This window comes from Emys orbicularis, chromosome 1 (assembly GCF_028017835.1).
Source record: "Emys orbicularis isolate rEmyOrb1 chromosome 1, rEmyOrb1.hap1, whole genome shotgun sequence".
Classification (NCBI taxonomy): domain Eukaryota; kingdom Metazoa; phylum Chordata; order Testudines; family Emydidae; genus Emys; species Emys orbicularis.
The window spans coordinates 173,230,982-173,251,336 of NC_088683.1; the positions used below are offsets into that span (position 1 = coordinate 173,230,982).

A 20,355-nucleotide genomic window follows, 5' to 3' on the forward strand; every position below is an offset into this window, starting at 1 on the left:
CAGCAGTGGGATAGTAGAAAAGGCATTAGAATCAACAATCGGTGAATTCCAGACTCTGCTTGTTCCCTGGAGGCTATGCTGCTTCCCATTTGACAAAAGGATAAGTTCTTGAGGGGAGAGCAGGAGTCTACTTAGATGACTTGTATAGTGAGGAATAATACAATACTTAGGATTTGCCTCTTGTTTTGGAAATAGTTTGCTTTATCACAGGCCCAAGAGAGGCTCTGGGAGGACAGCCAGGAAGGGTATTTAAGACATGTTGCAAGAACTCAGTTGGATCTGAAAATAACCGGGATGGCTAACAAGAAAGATATTTCTTTGTTACCTGGCTTATACAGCACAATACTCTAACACAGACTCATATTAACAGCTGCTAAGAAAATTGCTAAGGATTTAAATTTAGCATGTACTTTAACTGATTGCACTATGATCTGAGTTATCTGGAGGTATGTTTTATTGTGCCCACAGAAACGAAGGCTTTCTTGAAGTCTGAAAAGATTTATTGTGGCTGAGGCGGGGCTTGAAATGGACATGGAGGCCTTTGTGACCATATAAGCCTTGTTTTCATTATTAAAAATGTATGCTGTTAGTAAACAATTATGAAGAGTTGAGTTAGCCAGCACAGTGCTGATCATGACTTTGGCACTGTAGACAGTGTTGTCAGCTAGTTGTGCTGCATGATACTAAACACAGGTTAGCCTACTCTATGCTGACCACAGAGTCCTGATCAGTATCATGCGAGTTGATTCAACTTTGCACAGTTGTGTTGTAACCATATAAAATTTTGTACTGAGGACAAGCCAATAGAAATTCTATAAAATGATTTGCTATGTGCTTTTTCTTATAGGTTTCCCATTCCCCCGCCCAGCTGTGTAGCAGGTGAGTGTGGTTTGAGAGAGGCTCTGAAAATGGAAAGTGTGGAAGGCAATGTTAAGAACATAAGAACGGCCGTACCGGGTCAGACCAAAGGTCCATCTAGCCCAGTATCCTGTCTACCGACAGTGGCCAATGCCAGGTGCCCCAGAGGGAGTGAACCTAACAGGCAATGATCAAGTGATCTCTCTCCTGCCATCCATCTCCACCCTCTGACAAACAGAGGCTAGGGACACCATTCCTTACCCATCCTGGCTAATAGCCATTTATGGACTTAACCACCATGAATTTATCCAGTTCTCTTTTAAATGCTGTTATAGTCCTAGCCTTCACAACCTCCTCAGGTAAGGAGTTCCACAAGTTGACTGTGCGCTGCGTGAAGAAGAACTTCCTTGTATTTGTTTTAAACCTGCTGCCTATTAATTTCATTTGGTGACCCCTAGTTCTTGTATTATGGGAATAAGTAAATAACTTTTCCTTATCCACTTTCTCCACATCACTCATGATTTTATATACCTCTATCATATCCCCCCTTAGTCTCCTCTTTTCCAAGCTGAAGAGTCCTAGCCTCTTTAATCTCTCCTCATATGGGACCCGTTCCAAACCCCTAATCATTTTAGTTGCCCTTTTCTGAACCTTTTCTAGTGCCAGTATATCTTTTTTGAGATGAGGAGACCACATCTGTACGCAGTATTCGAGATGTGGGCGTACCATCGATTTATATAAGGGCAATAATATATTCTCAGTCTTATTCTCTATCCCCTTTTTAATGATCCCTAACATCCTGTTTGCTTTTTTGACCGCCTCTGCACACTGCGCGGACATCTTCGGAGAACTATCCATGATGACTCCAAGATCTTTTTCCTGACTCATTGTAGCTAAGTTAGCCCCCATCATATTGTATGGTAGTTGGGGTTATTTTTTCCAATGTGCATTACTTTACATTTATCCACATTAAATTTCATTTGCCATTTTGTTGCCCAATCACTTAGTTTTGTGAGATCTTTTTGAACTTCTTCACAGTCTGCTTTGGTCTTAACTATCTTGAGCAGTTTAGTATCATCTGCAAACTTTGCCACCTCACTGTTTACCCCTTTCTCCAGATCATTTATAAATAAGTTGAATAGGATTGGTCCGAGGACTGACCCTTGGGGAACACCACTAGTTACCCCTCTCCATTCTGAGAATTTACCATTAATTCCTACCCTTTGTCCCCTGCCTTTTAATCAGTTCTCAATCCATGAAAGGACCTTCCCTTTTATTGAGTGTGGGGTTGCCTGTAGCCAACTCTGACCTCGAGGATGCAGGTACTGCTGTGTGAGGGCTCAGGCTGCATTAAATAACTGTTGTGTGTAAGACAGTGTGGTCTTGCCTCATTCATTCCCATTCTCCTGAAGCTACAAAATGATAGTCCAAACAGCCCTATTACTGCACATATGTACCAATGTACCTGTTTGATATCTGAATAAAGTACATTTGAATTTTATACGAGATGGACTATTTCCTGCCTAGTAAGTTAATCTATGCACATTTATTCCATCTCTGTTAGGTTTTTGGACTCCTCAGATAGTTGAGTGGGTTTCATTGTTGAATATTCAGAGAATAATTACTGTGGGGGGGGGATGACAATAAAGGGATGAAGCTTTTGGTGAATGATGGACCAAAGGCCCTTGGCATATAGTACTTGTAAGTGATTCTCATCCTGATGTCAGTATCAATAGGTATTTACATTATGGCAGCCTGTGGCTATGCCTACCCTAGATTGGGAAATTTAATTCCAAAAGCAGTGTGAAGCTATATCAGATGCTCTTCCATGAGCTAGATGGATATGCTCACTTCAGTTTGTATCTTGAATGTGTCTGCATCTATTTCACTATTTAAAAGAAGGATTAATACTTTATTATTTGAAACTGCAGTGAAAGTACAATTTGACATGGGACCATGTAATTTGTTTTCCCTTGTTATGATGAGAGCTGGGCAAGATTTTCTATCCTGCAAAAATCTGAGATTCCAAATATTTTTTCTTTCTGCAGTGGGATGAAAGAAAGCCCTCTTGAAGTTTGTAATGAAAAATGAGAGATGGAGGGAGGGAGGGAGGGAGGAAGAACCAACCCACCCCTGAATAGCCAATCGCTCAGGGTTAGGCCGTTCATTTGGGAGGTTGGAGATCCAGACTCAAATCCCTGCTTCACATCAGGGAACTGAGCTTGAGTCTCTATCCTTCCTCCTCCTACCCTCTATGAGTGCTCTAATCACTGGGTATTGGCCAGGGATGTAATCCCTATTATTTTTGAGAGCAAAAGAGTATCCTTCAGGATGCATAAGTCCCACAATGCATTCCAGCCCCTACCTTGTGGCATTGACTATTTGGTGTTTCTCTGACTCTCCTGTTAGAACTGTTCCACTTTGTATAAACAACCAAACAGAGCCTGACTCTATAGCCCAGTGGCTGTGTTACTCAAACAGGCACACAAGGGACTTGAAACTCCTCCCACACCCCTGGGGAGTGTCCCAATCATGGGCTACTCTTGGGGGGAGTGGAAGGAAGGGATTATTTTTGTTTATTCTTTCTTTTTAACCAGAAATGCCAGCCTGTACCTGAGAAACATTTCCCCTCCCTTCCCCAACCCTTCAAAAAGAAAAAGATGGATTGAAATTGCCACATTCACACATAGTTGCAGTATTGACAAATAAAGCATTTTCTTATGACCACCCCCAGGACCGCTCTGCTGACGTCTCAGGTTTTCCTAGGTTTGGAGATTTCTTACCAACGTGGTTTTTATTAGATGTGAAGTTGTGCTGTCAGAGCTACTTCTTCCCCTTTCTTCCTTAAATCTCTTGCTTGTACTTGTCGGTCGATCTACAAGCGGTTCTTTTAAAAAGGGGAGGGGGGGGGGCTGACACCACGTCTCAGGCCCTCCTGCCGCAGTCGGAAACCGAGCCAGCTGCTGGGCGGAGGCAAATCTCCCCCCTGGCGTTCAGTCTGACCTTGACAAATCGTCTCTAACTTGTCCTGCAGATCTGATCTCTGCGCAGCCAGAGGGCAGCGGGGCTGCTCGCGCCTTCTCCCTGGTGCTGGGCGGGGGCTCGAAGCTGCAGCCCGGCGTGCCCTGGACAGAGCCAGAGGATGTTTTCCAACGGGGCTGGGCGCTGGCAGCGGGCCCAGCGGCTTTATACCTAGCCCCGGCGAGGAGCAGAGCACCTGTTACATAAGCCGGGAGCGGGCCCCTCTGCCGTGTGATTCCTCTCCAGGCGGGGAGGCGCGGGCAGGGCATGTCCGCCGGCTCCTCTGCCCTCTCTGGGGGGCGCGGTACCAAGTTGCGCGCAGCCAGGGCGGCTGAGGGAATTGGTGCCCACGCGGCGGCAAGAGCCGGACGCTGCCCCGGGAGAGGCGAAGGGCGGGCGGCCCCGGGGGAGCTGATGGCTGGCAGCAGGCGAGCCCCGCGGTAGCCGCGAGCACGCAGCCCCGGCGAAGCGGCGGGAGGATGGCAGAGGGCAGCAACGCGGACTGGATGGGCTCCCTCGCCCCCGCCCTCAGCACCTTCCCGCTGGCCCATCTGGCCATCCCAGGTAACGCGTCCTTCTGCGCGCCTGGCTCGCCGCCGCCGGCCGGCGCTGGGAGCCAGGGAAGCTCGGCGCGGGCACGAGCCCCGCGGTGCAGCCAGGGGCGTGAGGTGCCCCGGGAGGGACAGCGCGCGGGTTAAGGCCACCAGAGTTGCCCCCTCCCCCAGTCAGTAACGTGCCCATGTCCCGCGCTAGCCAGCCAGCCACGCGTACCCGGGTGGGGGATGCTGCCCCTTGGACAGGGATGTCGGTCCTGTGGCGGGGCGGGTTGCTCTGGGGCGCGCTCGGTGCTGCACAGGGGGTGACCAGGAGAAAAGGCAGCGCGGAGGAGGGAGCCCATTGCCGGGAGTGCTAGCCCGAGACTGGCTGAGAACTGCTCAGCGCAAGTGGTTCGGGGTGGGCTGTTCCTCTCGGGACAAGTTTCGGCGCCCGAACTGGTTGGTTGAAAAGAAACACTTTGCAAAGCTCGGGGCTGGGCGCTGGGGGGGGGGGGGGGGGGGGCGTGTGAACGCACCTGCGGATTGGTGGAGGGGGGCTGATTGTTTTGGAGGCTGACCCCAAGACAAAGCCCCTGTGCGAGTTGCACTGTTTTTATCACCCAGGTCTAGGAGATGTGAGTACCCCCAAATTACCTTCTCTAGACTTGGCTGGGGGTTGTTTCTGTTTGTTTGGTTTGAAACAACCATACCCAGTGTTGGTTGCCACTTACTGCAAAGTGTGTGGTTAGCTAGGGTAAAATTTAATTTCCGGGGTTATTTTACCACCTTCTGCTCTGGGGTCAGCTGTTCACCAGCTGAGGTCAAGAAACATTCTCTCCTCCCACGCACCTCTATGGTGTATTATTACACAAGTGAGTAAATTATTGAGGAGGGAGTGACCTTCCCTCAGAAGCATCCAGCACCGGCTACTGGTGGAGCCAGGATGCCAGACTAGATGAATCATTGTTCTGCTCTGGTACTGCCTGTGTCTGAACACCTTCCGGAACTGAGGAACCCGTAATCTATGAGAGCAATTGACTGAGTTCAATCTGGGATCTATGTGTCATCTATAGGTAGTAAAATAGGAATGAAGCAGTCTAGCACTTGAGTCTTTCTACTGAAAGCTATATAGGAATTGTGGAGACCACTGTGCCATCAAGTCCAGTACATATTGCTGATCATAGCCAGTACCACCTGCTTCAGAGGATTGTCATATAGTAACATTGGCGTTTACTCCAATCCCCCCAATAGTTAGAAGTTGGTTTATGCCCTGAAGCATGAGTTTGTATCCCTTGCAATGTTATTTATTGTTCTGATATTTATTATGACAATTCTGGGATATTCTTGTTATCCAAGTAAAATGTACTATGTGCGGGTGGGATGGGGTGGGGGAGAAAACTACAGTAATTTGCAGGAAAACACTAAATCTTCCCTCAGTTTGTCAGAAATAGAATTTCAGCAATGTAAAGCAAGTTTTTCTGTTTTAAATAAAGGTTTTACTACTTAAATTTAAGTGAGGGATAAAAAGAGATTTGATGTCTATTATAACAGGAGTTATATTTTTACATGGTTTAAGCAAGATTTGTTTTTTTTTTCTTTTGGAGGTAAAAATTGTGTCTGAATTCTGTTTGTGTGTGTATATATATATACACACTAACAGACTTTTTTAAAAGTAGCATGGGGGAATCTGTCTTTCTGGTGGGATTTGCGGGATCTATGGTTTTTGCAGAAGGGTGCAGGATAAAAATGCAAGAAACTGTGAGCATGGGTGGGAGTGGGTATTGCAGGGTGGGACAGGAATGGGATTTTAAAAAAATAGTCCTGTGCAGGGCTCTGGTTGGGTGCTCGGATCCTGTGGAAATTCAGTGAGATTTGGCAGGAGGCAAGCTTCCTTAAACTGTTTCAGAAATCTCAGCCTGACCTTAGTCCCTTCTAGTTTTGTGAAGAGTTCATGAGTCAATCCTGGCTTTCTTCAAATTTATCAGTCATTCGTAAGGACTGGCCAGACACTTGGCCCAAATAACTTTAGGCTTACATGTGAGGTCATACAACATTTGCTTCCACTAATCATATTGTGTGTTTGGCTGCCTAAGTCACAAGTTAGTATTTCTGTTCCCGAATGACCTGAAAGCTTTTAAAACAGGAGAACAACTAATAATGTACTTTTGTGAAGTATTTTTCAAATGAATTAATCATTCATGCTAAAAATAATGAAACCTGGAATTGAAAAACATTTTCATTGATGCTTGGTGGCTGTGCAAATACCTCTGAATGACAAGTAATATAACCCCATCTGTCACAGCGAACTAGAGCTTAGACTTTTATATAAACAACAGTGCATCTGTCATCTTCCTAGCCTTTGACCAACTCTAGTCCAAGTGAGAGATGTGGCTCCTGTTTGTAAAACAGAAAGAAAAAAATCGAGAAAGAAACCACAGCAAACACCATATTCAGGAACTAAACCTTTCTAGTACTGGCAATGTCTAAAATGGAGTCCAAATATTTAATCAAGTCAGGTTTTGTAAAGGTGAATTCTAGTATTGATATCCGTTTCAGATATGGGAACAGGTGTGAATTTCAAACAGAGATTCAAGCTCTGGAAGAATTGGTATTTATCTGTACTGCCTTCCCTTTCTTCTCCCATACTCTAATACCTTTAATGTTACTTTTGAAATATATTTCTCATGTTGCTAGGTAGGGCTGGAAGCAGGTGATACTTAATTATTAATGCTTATGCTGTTCTTAGCCATGGGCAATACTGATGAGTAATGTAAAAATCATCCCTACTGCATATATTAATTAGTCATTCAATATGAATGCTTTATAGTAGAGACTACTTATGTTGTTCTGTAGAGAAAAGGTCACAATGTAATTGTAAGTCAGCTCACTATTTTTATATTCAGCAGATTCAAGTATAGTGGTTGCCATTAAAATATTGTCTCTTATGCCTATTTTACAGTTTCACAGTCTCATTGTACTTAATAATCCAGTTCTTATATAGCACTTTTCATCTGTAGTTGCCACAGCACTTTACAAAGCGGGTCAGTATCATCATCCCCATTTTACAGAGGGAGAAACTGAGGTTCAAGGAAGGGAAGTGACTTGTCCAAGGTCACCCAGCAGGCCAATGGCAGCCAGGAATTGAGCCCAAGTCCCCTGAGACACAGTCCAGTGCTCTATCCACTAGGCTGCACTGATTATGGAGAGCCTTTCAGCAACATTTGTTACCTGCAAACATCAGCTGTGAAGATTTTAGTGGTAACTGCTATAGATTGTTCCTTATGATATTTCATTTTTGGACTCTGCTCAAGTGCAGCACTGCCAAGTTCCTTGCAATAGTCTCCTAAAGCCATCATAATTTCCCCGGTATGCATGTTGTGGCAAATACATTGACGTTCTAGACATTTTCATGGGAAGCCACTGGGACATGAGGCACCCTAACTGCAACTCCCATGAAGCACCAGAGCACCTCAGCTAGATGCAGTTCCCTGATGAACTGACCCAAAACAAAACATTTTGGTTCATGACTGTCACAATGTGTCATTTTACCAAAAACCTCCAAACAAAATATTTTGACACTTCCAAATCCATATTCTCTGGAATTTTCTATTCCACAAATGTTTTCCCCAAAATTTTCACCCCAGTAACTGACAAAAACAAACTTAGACGTTTCTCAGGAGACAGAAATTCTAATTTTCAACCAGCTGTAGCAAGGGTAATATGCGATAATAATACTAACAACAATAAAGATGCTGCTTAGATGTGTTCGGCACATGTGCCTGCCAAAGGTTGCAGGCAGGATGTGCACCTGCTGTGCTATTCAGTGTATTGGATATGTTGTAACTGTCTATTAATTTCAGTCAAGTGTTGTGAATGGATATTGGCAGCATGGTAGTTGCAGCAGAGGAACCAGAAAAGTTAATGATGGTAGGCTTGGAAACCCCAACATGCTGTACGTTTCCTGATCATAAGACAGACTTTCTGTCTTTCTTGCAACCTTCACATTGTGGATTTGGTGATGAAAGTTGACAGCTAGACACAGTTGCCTGTCATGTAGCCTGTGAATACAGAAGACAGGGAGGGAGTGTGAAGGGAAGGGAAGAGTGGAAAATGCAAATGGACAGCAGCACTCAACAAATTGTTTGTTTGTTTGTTTGTTTTCCATTTCCATCCTACCAAACTTTTGTATGAAATAGAGTATTGGTGTAATCAATGATAAAGCAGCCTGTAAAGGAGCCAAGGCAAGTCAACAGCAGCATGTAAGAAAAGGATCACTTCATGGATCAACATTCCAGCAGTTTACAGCAATGATTGGGTTCATTAAGGAATATTGACTAAGGACTGTGACATGGAGGGAGGCTTTATTAATCTAAATGAGAAATACACATTTCTGCTCCATGTGGTGCTGATGAGGAATAGCTGCCTTGGAAGAGTAACTCTCCTTTTTGGAGAGATGGGGACAAGGGTCTCTGACTATATAAGGATTTGGACCTATTCAGCTCTTGTTTAGTATGTTCAAAATAATGTTGCATTTTTTCACAGAATCATGACATTTATTTAGCAAAAGAGACTCCATTGTTTGGGACTTTTCAAACCAGACAGGACAAAATGCTGGAAAATGTCTGTGGGGAACAAACCTGCATAGACTTGGAGTGGGGTAGATAACTGAAAGATCTAAGCACCTTCAACATATATTAAAAATAAAATCATTCCATTAAAAAATAAATTAGTTTCTAACAAGAACAACAAACCAAACAACCAATACCCTAGAAATCAAGCCAAACAGTAAAGTCCAGGGCTGTTCATGGAGTATATGCTACCAGTAACCCTTTGATTTTAAATCAAGGGGGTACCTAATTTGAGTGCATTTGCTCTTCCCCCCTCTGCCCCCAAACACCCTAGCTTTTGGGACTGCTTGTATTCAGCATTTTAGAGAAGGTAGATGGAAAATTTCTACAAGAACAAAGGGATGTTTAATTAAACTGATAGCTGGAACATTCAAAATGTATAAAAATAAATACTTTTACACACAACACACAGTTAGACAGTGGAGCTCAATTCTCAGATACTTGACAGTATTCAAAAAAGGATTAGACATTTATACAGAACACAAAATATCCAGAGTTTTAACAATAAATACTATCTTTAAAAATAGAAAAGGTTTAAGGTGGATTAACCCTGTTGCTTCAGGGCATGAGACAGCCTCTAGCTATTGAGTGGGCTAGGAAGAAACATTCCCCGGGTACAGGTTATTGCCTGGTTCTGCCTCTGAAGCAGCTGGTAATGGTAATTACATTTTGGAGATGGACCAGCGGTTTGATTCAGTATGGCAATTCCTATGTTGATTTAACCTGCAATCAAGGTAGAACGGACCTTTGAGACATTTGAATCCAGATGTGGATTTTGACCTATGCTGCACAGCTTAGCTGTGTTCACCTCTGGAGTTTCGCTTTAGGCTCTTCTCTTGCTTTTACTAAATACGGAATAGATCTGAAAACCATAAGCATCAAGAATAAAATGCAGCACAATCTAGTATCATCCAGACATAGGTGTGAGATTCCCCGTTATAGTTCATTCCAAGGAAGATACCACGATACCTTTTCGTAGAGAGAGAGAAAAAAATTCAGCCATAGATTAATTAACTCACCATTTTTAATCTATTTTGTGTTATACTCAAGTGGGCTCATTTTGCTGAAAAAAATTATTAATTTAATTAAACTAATTCCCTTGAAAATAAGCCCATTTTAGTAAAAAATGCATCTAGTCCACACGAAGGTGGGTTCAAAATTGGCGTTTTTGAAGGTTAACGTGAACACAAAATATAAAAGGGTATTGTACTGCACAGAACAAAGTGACAAATGTTTCAGTGCAAATATATATATAAAAAATACCAGTTTTGTACACTTCTGTCCCCTTCTACAGCCTCCTAACAAAAATAATTTAACTTTTGTCTTTATTGGTATTCTTATTTTCTCCATTATAAATGTGAGAAGTGATGTATCTGACAAAGTTTTGCTTGTGCTACATTAGTATTCACTGAGCTACTATTCTAGCACAGTAAATAAACCTCCTTTTAAAAGAATTTGCTGAGAATATCTAATCATTGATGAGTTGTTCATTTTACAAAATTCAAAGCAACAGTGGGCATGATTTGTGGTGGTTGCACTTCCAATGAATTGTTTTTCTAAACAATTTCTCCAATATCACAGTTCAGATCTGACATACTGGCTGCAGCCTAGGATCTTTGTTGGTATCTGTGGAATGGTTTAGCTGGATATAGCCTTGCTTCCCAGTTTCATCAGACTGACACAATTCTTTTTATTAGGACAGGCTGAACTTTCTGTTTATTCCCTGACACTCAAGTACTCTCTCCCCCTGCAGTCCTAAACACTTACTCAGATCATGATAAGCTGCTGTGTCCCCATTGTTCAAGGAGCCAGCAAAGCAAGCTAGCAGATGTTCACTTGAAACATTATTGAGCGGTTGGTTAGTCCAGTCTTCCGCACATTGGATCATGGTAATGAGCAAAAGCATTGACTATTTCATTCCTTAGATTAGGGGGATTCATTGAGTTTGGGTGATACCTTAGACTAGAGAATGAAGCACTAGGGCATTAACTTTGTTCTAGCTATTATGTTTTGGCTCAGAAGCATTCACAGCAGGTAGACTTGATTTCACAGAAATTACAAATGGAGAAGACCTATTGTGCCCTTAGCCCAAGTCCCACTGTGATTATTAACTGCAATATCTTTTTCTATTGCACTGGTAGAATTTTAGCCTAAAAATTACATTCCTGATCATTATTTACCTGCTTTCTGAATCAAATTGTGGCTTCTCTAGCAGGGATGCTGTAAAGGAGCACTCACCTCTTGAGTGCCTCCTAGCAACAGGAGGCGGTACCACAGTCCTCCTCTCGCCCATGGTGCTCCCTGCAGGCTGCTGGCCAACCTTTGTGGGTTTTCAGTGGCTTGGCCTTTTGGCCAACTCACAAAGTCCAAGTGAACACCTTCCAGGCTATTAAAGAGTCCATGGATTCATAGATTCTAGGACTGGAAGGGACCTCGAGAGGTCATCGAGTCCAGTCCCCTGCCCTCATGGCAGGACCAAATACTGTCTAGACCATCCCTGATAGACATTTATCTAACCTACTCTTAAATATCTCCAGAGATGGAGATTCCACAACCTCCCTAGGCAATTTATTCCAGTGTTTAACCACCCTGACAGTTAGGAACTTTTTCCTAATGTCCAACCTAAACCTCCCTTGCTGCAGTTTAAGCCCATTGCTTCTTGTTCTATCCTTAGAGGCTAAGGTGAACAAGTTTTCTCCCTCCTCCTTATGACACCCTTTTAGATACCTGAAAACTGCTATCATGTCCCCTCTCAGTCTTCTCTTTTCCAAACTAAACAAACCCAATTCTTTCAGCCTTCCTTTATAGGTCATGTTCTCAAGACCTTTAATCATTCTTGTTGCTCTTCTCTGGACCCTCTTCCAATTTCTCCACATCTTTCTGGAAATGCGGTTCCCAGAACTGGACACAATACTCCAGTTGAGGCCTAACCAGCGCAGAGTAGATCGGAAGAATGACTTCTCGTGTCTTGCTCCCAACACACCTGTTAATACATCCCAGAATCATGTTTGCTTTTTTTGCAACAGCATCATACTGTTGACTCATATTTAGCTTGTGGTCCACTATAACCCCTAGATCCCTTTCTGCCGTACTCCTTCCTAGACAGTCTCTTCCCATTCTGTATGTGTGAAATTGATTTTTCCTTCCTAAGTGGAGCACTTTGCCTTTGTCTTTGTTAAACTTCATCCTGTTTACCTCAGACCATTTCTCCAATTTGTCCAGATCATTTTGAATTATGACCCTGTCTTCCAAAGCAGTTGCAATCCCTCCCAGTTTGGTATCATCTGCAAACTTAATAAGTGTACTTTCTATGCCAATATCTAAGTCGTTAATGAAGATATTGAGCAGAGCTGGTCCCAAAACAGACCCCTGCGGAACCCCACTTGTTATACCTTTCCAGCAGGATTGGGAACCATTAATAACAACTCTCTGAGTACGGTTATCCAGCCAGTTATGCACCCATATGTATAAGTTCAGCGAGCCATTAACTCTGTCTAATGGTTGGTCTCCATTGGCCAGAGCCGCCTCCTTCATGCCTCTGGTCCCAGCTAACAACTGCATGGCTAAGGCCTGGCAGCTCCTTTTATCTGGGCCAGCAGAGCCCTGATTGCTGTTGCTAGCCCCTCTAGCCCTTGGCAGGCCAGGTCTCTCTAGCTTCCAAAATGGTTTCTCCAGAGAGTCCTCTCTCAGCAAACTTGGAGGACCCACCTTTGCTGCTCTTTTCCTCACTGCTTCTTCCAGCGGGGTGTAGTAAGACTGTGAGGGCCCTATCAAGGAGTCACAAAGGCTGACTACACCCTATCACAATCAAACCCTTTCCCATATAAGTGTATGGAGTGGTCATGACTGTGCTGCAGAAAGAGGACTGGCTAGAAGGGCTGTGCTTGGAATGCATTGGCTACATGGAATTCACAGATGTAGTAACTTCTCGTGATCTCTTCATACCCATAGAAAGATGTAACATCTGCAAGCACCATGTCTTGGGAGGTGTATTGTATCTCCTGCCTGGTGTGGCTCCTCCACCCAGTGGAAATATTAAGTCTTGTAATTTTGACACACTTCTAGTGCTACCGCGTGCTTTTCTTTCTTTACTGTGCCAAATCTACTCATTAGTAATTTGAACTATACGTGGTACTCGCTGGAGGCATTGTGCTTGCAGAGTTCTGAGGCAGGCATTGTGTTTAGAGATGAGAAGGCAGCTCTTCAGTTACTGGTTTTGAAGGTGTGCCATGGCCCTTCCTATCGACTTGGTTTTAGACCACTAACTGGTGCATGGGCTGGAGGTGCGCAAGGCTTTGATGTGCCTCAGCCATGTATTTAGAGTTTGGTATGTGTAATGCCCTGGACTTCACTATGACTCTCCTTCCCCTTGAAGTGAAGAAGCATGAGGATTTTGTTTCTCCACTGTGTTAGGAGGAGAAAATTCTATGTACCTCCTGTCTCAGTCCTCTCCACCTTGTACCTGCATTTAGGGATAACCAGGATCTTGCTCCTCTGGTTCTAAGCATGTAAAATAACCATAACATGGCTCAGTGCTAATCATAGTGGCAGACTGGGTGGTTCCAAAGACTGATACTAGGATTTATGCAGCACCTGGAGACTGGTAACGAGTGCTGTTCAAAGGGCTGAGAGAGACAGATCCTAAGAAGCAATATTTTTAGTCAAACTTGATTGCTGAAGGTAGCCTCCAAATTTCATTTCAGGTGCATTGTGGGAGGCCAGGCTAAGGTTAGCGGGCAAGGATAGAACCTAACACACTCGGATCTCAATTCCTGATTAGGAACTATAGGCAGGGTTGGAATCTTTAGACAGATGCCACTACATAAATAATTACACATACAAAAATACATTAAAAGAACATTGCTAAGATTGCAAAGTCAAGCACTCAAAAGGTAGGAGATAGCCAAATTAAGGTCACTTATGCAACCTTATCTTGCCACTATTCCTCCCTCCATGTGTACGTATGCTTTATGATAGTCTTTAAGTGCCAGTTTCCTTGCCCAACCAGTCCCAGCCCTTCTGTCCACCCCCCACCAGTTTCCAGCCTCCCCTGCTCTCCAGGCTCCTCTTTCCAGTCTCTTTGCCCAGCTACTCAGTCAGTTTCTCTCCCCCCATCTCCAGTTCCAGTCTCACCAGACTGCTTGTCCAACTCTACTCCCTGCCTCCTCTGCATTCTAATCATGTGATTTCCTCCTCCAAGCTGCCTGGATATCTGCAGGGGGATCATTGAGAATACCAGAGAATGAGGTCCCTGCTCATAGGTCCAGTGCCTGGGCCCAACTTAGAGCAGGCATTACCTGGACAGTCTGACTTCACCCCTGTACTAGCCTTGGATTGGAGGAAGCATGCTCAATCGCTCTGCGGGAATAGCACATGCTCAGTCCACCCACACAACAGAGTTGTGAGCTGATGGAGCATGTTCAGTGAGAGATTTTAGCTGCTAGAATCCATCTCTAATGAGCATGTGATTTTTCAAAGGCTTATAACCTGGCCCAGTTTGAGGAGATTTTCACAGGGAGGGCAAAAGGCATATCCCTGTCAAAAAGGCCATCTCCTGCCATATTTCAGGCCTTGCTCCAAAGCATGGAGGCGCCCAAGTTGTTAAAAGAAAAAGTTGCTGGAATCTTTTAACATGCACATAACTATGTATTTTTCCCTAGCTGCCTTCTTAGAAATGGCTGAACAATTTTGGCTGAAATTTTCCAAAAAATGTTCAACCTGATGTAGACAACCCAGCCCCAACAATTAAAGTGTGGCAATATTATGAAGGGTCTTACAATGGAGAAAGTGTCAAGCAACCTTAATAGGCAATATTACCAGCCCCACATATAATAAAGTGAGTATGTATTACACAGAACATGAAGGGGTGTACTTTGGTTTATTGAATTCACAAGAAGCTGTTAAAGGAAAACAGTTCCAAATTCTGAATGTATGAAAACATGAAAAAGAGGTCACAGTTGCATATGCTGCTCACAGAATGAGATGTGCATGACATACCTTAAATGGGTGCAACTGTACACAAATATTTCAGTACCTCCCAAAGGTGGGTGTAGCCAAGATTATTTTGATGCATGTGTAATTGCTGACCAAAAGTTGCCTGGGTGGCTTGTGTCTTAACTGGCTAAGTTAAATGAAAGTGTTAGTTAAGAGGAAGCCAGATTAAATTTTTAGGGTGAAAACTTGGAGACAGGTGATTTGGGTTCTGTCCGTGAGACCTGGGAGTCACTTTCTCTGTGTCAGTTTCCCCATCTTCATTTATGAGACCTTTTATGCCCCATGAAAATTTGGCCCCCAAAGAGAAGTAGGTGGCCTTCACCATGTGGCCCCATGCAAGGAGGGAGCAACATGAAACTGCAGCAGGTCTCTGTAGAGGTCCTGATGGAACAGGCTGCTGACTGAGGGGATAATGTCACTGAATCAGTGCATAGACAGCTGAGCTGACCATCTGTTGGGTTAAAGTTTGGACTCGTGTGACAGGTGAGGCATATGAGATTGAAAAAAAAGATCAAAAATAGAGGATGTAAGGCTAACTTCTTAAATCCCCATTCCTTGGCTTCCTGCCCAACTCAGTGGACATTCACCAAGCAATGATGCATCATCCACTAGAGGAAAATAATTTCACAGCAGTGATGAAAACCTGATATGAAATGCTGGATACCAGCTTCTGACTAGTAGGTCTTAAAAAGAGCCTTTCCTGGTAGCCAGGTTATTCCATAACTGCTTACTATGGGGCTTCTTGCACTTCTCTCTATTAGCAGCTGATACTGGCTGCAGTTGGAGACCGGTTATTGGACTAACTGGGCCATTAGTCTGATTCAGCGTGGCAATTCCTGTGTTGATGATACCATTTCTGAGTATAAATTAGAGTGTTGAGCTACACAGATTATATGAAGCATTCAAAAATAGGGTAGAAAAACTAATAAGACAAAAAATGCATGCTCATGAGAATGTAGTCAGTGAAAGCAAGGATCTCTGGATCATAACATCATCTCCAACTTGTCAGTGATGGACACTGCTTTGGTGTAATTGGAAATCTGAGGCAGGAGGACAGCATTGTTGTTACTAGGAAACTTACTAGGTGTAAGAAGTCCCCCTGCTAGAAATAAAAAAAAAGTTCAATGCTTCTGCTTTCTCCCACCTTTCTTTTCAACTCTGCTTCTATTCTTTTTGGAGGGCAGTGGCAAGATGTTATACTAGCTCTTCCTCTCTTTCTCTGGGGAGTATCATAACAAGGAGAGGCTGTTTTCCCTAGGCCCTGTGGTGTAGTACCTCCCTCGTATGCTATCACAAAGTGGCAGAACAGCCTGGAAAGAACTGTGGAACTTCTTAGTAGTGTTATGTATCTGAGGCAGGGCAGACTCTGCCATGCCTGATCACAGCCCGCTGACCCTCACTGTGTCAGAGCACAATGTTGGATCAGTGCAATGTCTCTTCAGACATGTCCCTTTCCACTGAACAGTGTGGTGACTCTGTGGACAAAATGAATACAGACCAGAGGGTCTCACAAGAGGATGAAAACCTACATCAACCAGCTCAGAAGTAAGTCTTTGAAAAATCTCCCCTGTGCAAATACACCCCTTCTAAGTAGTCCAGTGTTCCCTCCCATAGGTCCTTAATTGTGGCTTAGCCTCTGCAGCAACGCATGTCACATATTGCCCAGCCACCCATTGTCTTGGGATGAACTCAGGCCCCTTGCTCTAAGACCTAACTCCTCCTAGTAAGTAGTCAGAAGCAGAAACCCTCCAGCCAAAATCTCTGCTGGCAACATGGGTCACAAGAGCCATTGACTGACTCCTGGCAATGGTGCCACACAGGAATCCCAAAAGCAAGTGTCAGAACTTGGTGGCTCTTTCAGTACAGATATCCTATTGCAATTTATGTAAAGACAAGGTCGTCCCCAGAACATTACAGGCTTTCCTCATGAAAGTAAATTCTGCTTTCCCTATGTCTCTCTGGAAATAATTCTTCCTTGTGTTCAGCATCTCAGGACCCCAAAAAGAGACTTAACTGCAAGGTGAATGGGCATTCACAGCACCTTCCTAGGGAGAAGAGTTAATGCCATCACAAATTAATCTTCCCATCTTCTTTTTCATTCCAACTTCGGTGCTTACTGTTCATTATTTCCCACCACGTAGTAGGGGGAGATGTGACGATCCAGTGTGGAAATCCTGTAGTTTCCTGGTATTTCCACTATTCTAACTGGGAATCAGGAAGTTATTAGATTTCTCACTTCACTTCCCCTGTGGGACAATCCACCCAATCTGCTGTGAGTTAAAAGTTACTATTACTTGGCTTAAGTATTTCTAAATCATTGAATGAACTGGGCTGGTGGGCACAAGTGAGGGACATTGGTTGACCTTAATGTTCCCTAGCAATAATGTTGAGCTGTCTCTGAGTTCCATGCAGGCGAAGGCACAGTCCAGAGCTCACGAACAGGGGAAGATATTAATCACACTGGTACCAAATATTCCATTTTCTCCTGTTGCAATGAAAAGAACTGTGACACTGGAGAGGCAAGTGGAGTTTTTTCAAACTCTGGCCTAGGCTAACAAGATACAGATTCTGTGTTTTTCAAGGAGGATCCAGGGCCAAACATACTCCAAGATTCAAGTCCTCTGTTCACTCACCAAACAGGTACAACGGTGTAAGTTTTTTGCAAACCACTTCCCTACTGAACGTCAGTCCAGGTTCAAGGTCGGGTAGCCTCCATGTCCTGCTCCGCTCCACTGAGACAGCCAGTTGTGGTGGTGGTTTTCATGATGCTGACAGCAATACACTAAGTACTAGACCAGGATCACCAAATCGATTTGGCACAGGCCATCCAACAGCTGACAGCCAATAACAGTGGACTGGATCTGAGATGGTGCAGTAGAAAAGAACGTTAACATACAAGTATTGTGTCTTCGACAACTATTTCTTCAACACCATTCTCCCCCGCCCCCCTAATTATAATACCCTATGCCTGATACTGAAATTACAAGTTTCTAGGAAGCTTTAAGTTACTAGGCTTTGTGTTCCCCCTGTTTAATTGCTATATTACAATTAACTAAGGAATTTTGTTAGAATACTATTCAAAAATGGACATGCTTATCTAGATAGTTCATATGGATCATATAGTCAATCATGGCTAACTCTCTCCCCCCCTCTTGCCTGGTAACAAGCAAGTCAAATGTGCTATTAAATGTGGATTAGTAGAGATGTTTTAAGATGTTAATCTTTTGATTAGAAAATCTGGATTGTTAATGACCTGTATCCAGAAGCCTTCAGGGTTTGTCAGAGGTGCTTCTATCTCATTCAATGTACCACATGGCTGGTACAAAGTAGAGCTTACATTTGCGAAATAGCAGAATATTGTTCTTTCCTTGGCTGCTTCTTAGGTAGCTTTTCCATGATGCTCCCAGATCTGTTATTTTTGAAGCCTGATTGGTGTATTTCCAGATGCTTTTGTTTTTGATTGTGTTTTGTGCTGAATCTATATTTTCTTGATTATAAATGGCAAATGTATTTTAGGTGGAGAGAAAATCTTGCTCTAAGAAGTTTGGCGTCACTGCAGCTAAGGTAATCCTGAGGTGTAATGCCAGAGTCCACAATTGACATTTTAATGCTGTTAATATGCCGGTGCCATTTGTGGACCCAGCCAGCTACCCACTGAAACATTACACATAAAGTTCTTTAGTTTTCAGTAATCATACCTTGTATGTCAGCAATGAGAAAAATCTTTCCACTGATCCAGTCCATTTCCCTGAAAATGTAGCACTGTTCCCCTTCAGTATTGTCTGGTGTTTAAGTCCTGCCTGGTTCTAAAAGTCCTAAGAAAAGGGGTTTCCCCCACTTATTTCGACTAGTCCACAGCCTAATATATCTCACTGCCAGGAAAACTAGATTCGTAGAGATGATGTTAGATATGCTTTTGTCTAAGAAAGGGTATTTTTATATCTATTTCAGTGTGTAGACAATATATTTTGTACTTGAAATTTGTTTTACATTGAAAGATTTCAAATCCTTTTGCGCACACGGTAAGCTTCACAACATCCTGTTAGGGTAAAGTACAGATTAATTAAATGACACGCAGGAAGTCATTAATAGAATAGGACCCAGAATTCTTGCTTCCAGACACCATGTTCTAACCATTATTCAGTGTTCTCTTATTATCAACTTTATGCAGTAACAAGAAAAAGGAATAATTAAAGTCCAGTTCTTGATAACCCACACAAAACAGTGAAAATAACAATTAAGTCTAAGACCAAATAATGCCAATTTTTTTTAATGTAACTGCATTCGCTTGATTTGACTAATTAATTTGATTCTATGATTCTAAGGAACATGAAGAACGTGAAGAATTGGGAATTTAGAAATAGTTACAGATGTGAAGCTAAAAAGCTGCTTCTTAACAACTGAAACAAAGAAAATAGAACAAAAACATTCTTGAATAATGAAAGATAATAACGGCAATAGATTTAACACACAATTAACTTGGGAATTGGCATAGTGGAAGTGAAAAAGGGTTCATGAATGTACAGTTGCACTTGCTAGGGTAAAATTACAAGAGCTATCTATCATAGTAACAATCTGGTGTCAGGAAGGAATTTGAATGCCTGGGCAGACAGGGGAGAGGGTATAGCTTTCCCTGATGTATCCAACCTTTGCTGGTGGAGAGATGGGATACTGGACTAGAGAGACCATTAAATGGTTTGTTCCAGTGTTGTATTTCATAACCTATGCATTCCTATGATTCCAAATTAAGTCTTGACATCTAGGGGTATTTGGCAGTGAGGCTCACATTGAAGCTGCGGCACCAAAGCAGTTCTAATATTGTTGTAATCGGAATACTAACTAACATCTGGTGTCACAAAACTCATAGACTCATAGACTTTAAGGTCAGAAGGGACCATTATGATCATCTAGTCTGACCTCCCGCATGATGCAGGCCACAAAAGCTGACCCACCCACTCCTGGAATAATTCTCTCCCTTGACTCAGCTGTTGAAGTCCCCAAATCATGATTTAAAGACTTCAAGTCCTAGAGAATCCTCCAGCAAGTGACCCCTGCCCCATGCTGCGGAGGAAGGTGAAAAACCTCCAGGGCCTCTGCCAATCTACCCTGGAGGAAAATTCCGTCCCGACCCCAAATATGGCGATCAGCAGAACCCCGAGCATGCGGGCAAGATTCTCCAGCCAGACCCTCATTGACCATTGTTACTAATTACCAGCGATGGCACGTTATTGACCTATTGACTAAAATCACGTTATCCCATCAAACCATCCCCTCCATAAACTTATCAAGCTTAATCTTAAAGCCAGAGAGGTCTTTCG

General features: G+C 43.3%; 1 protein-coding gene across 1 annotated transcript in view; it reads left to right on the forward strand.

Annotated features, from left to right (window-relative positions):
- The first annotated feature begins 4,358 nt into the window (after nucleotides 1-4,358).
- The window catches only part of PLCXD2 (phosphatidylinositol specific phospholipase C X domain containing 2), a 30,568-nt gene continuing 14,571 nt past the window's right edge, over nucleotides 4,359-20,355 (forward strand). The window contains exon 1 of the mRNA XM_065423817.1: nucleotides 4,359-4,443. Within this exon, the coding sequence (XP_065279889.1) occupies nucleotides 4,359-4,443 (85 nt within the window). The remainder of the gene's footprint in view (nucleotides 4,444-20,355) is intronic.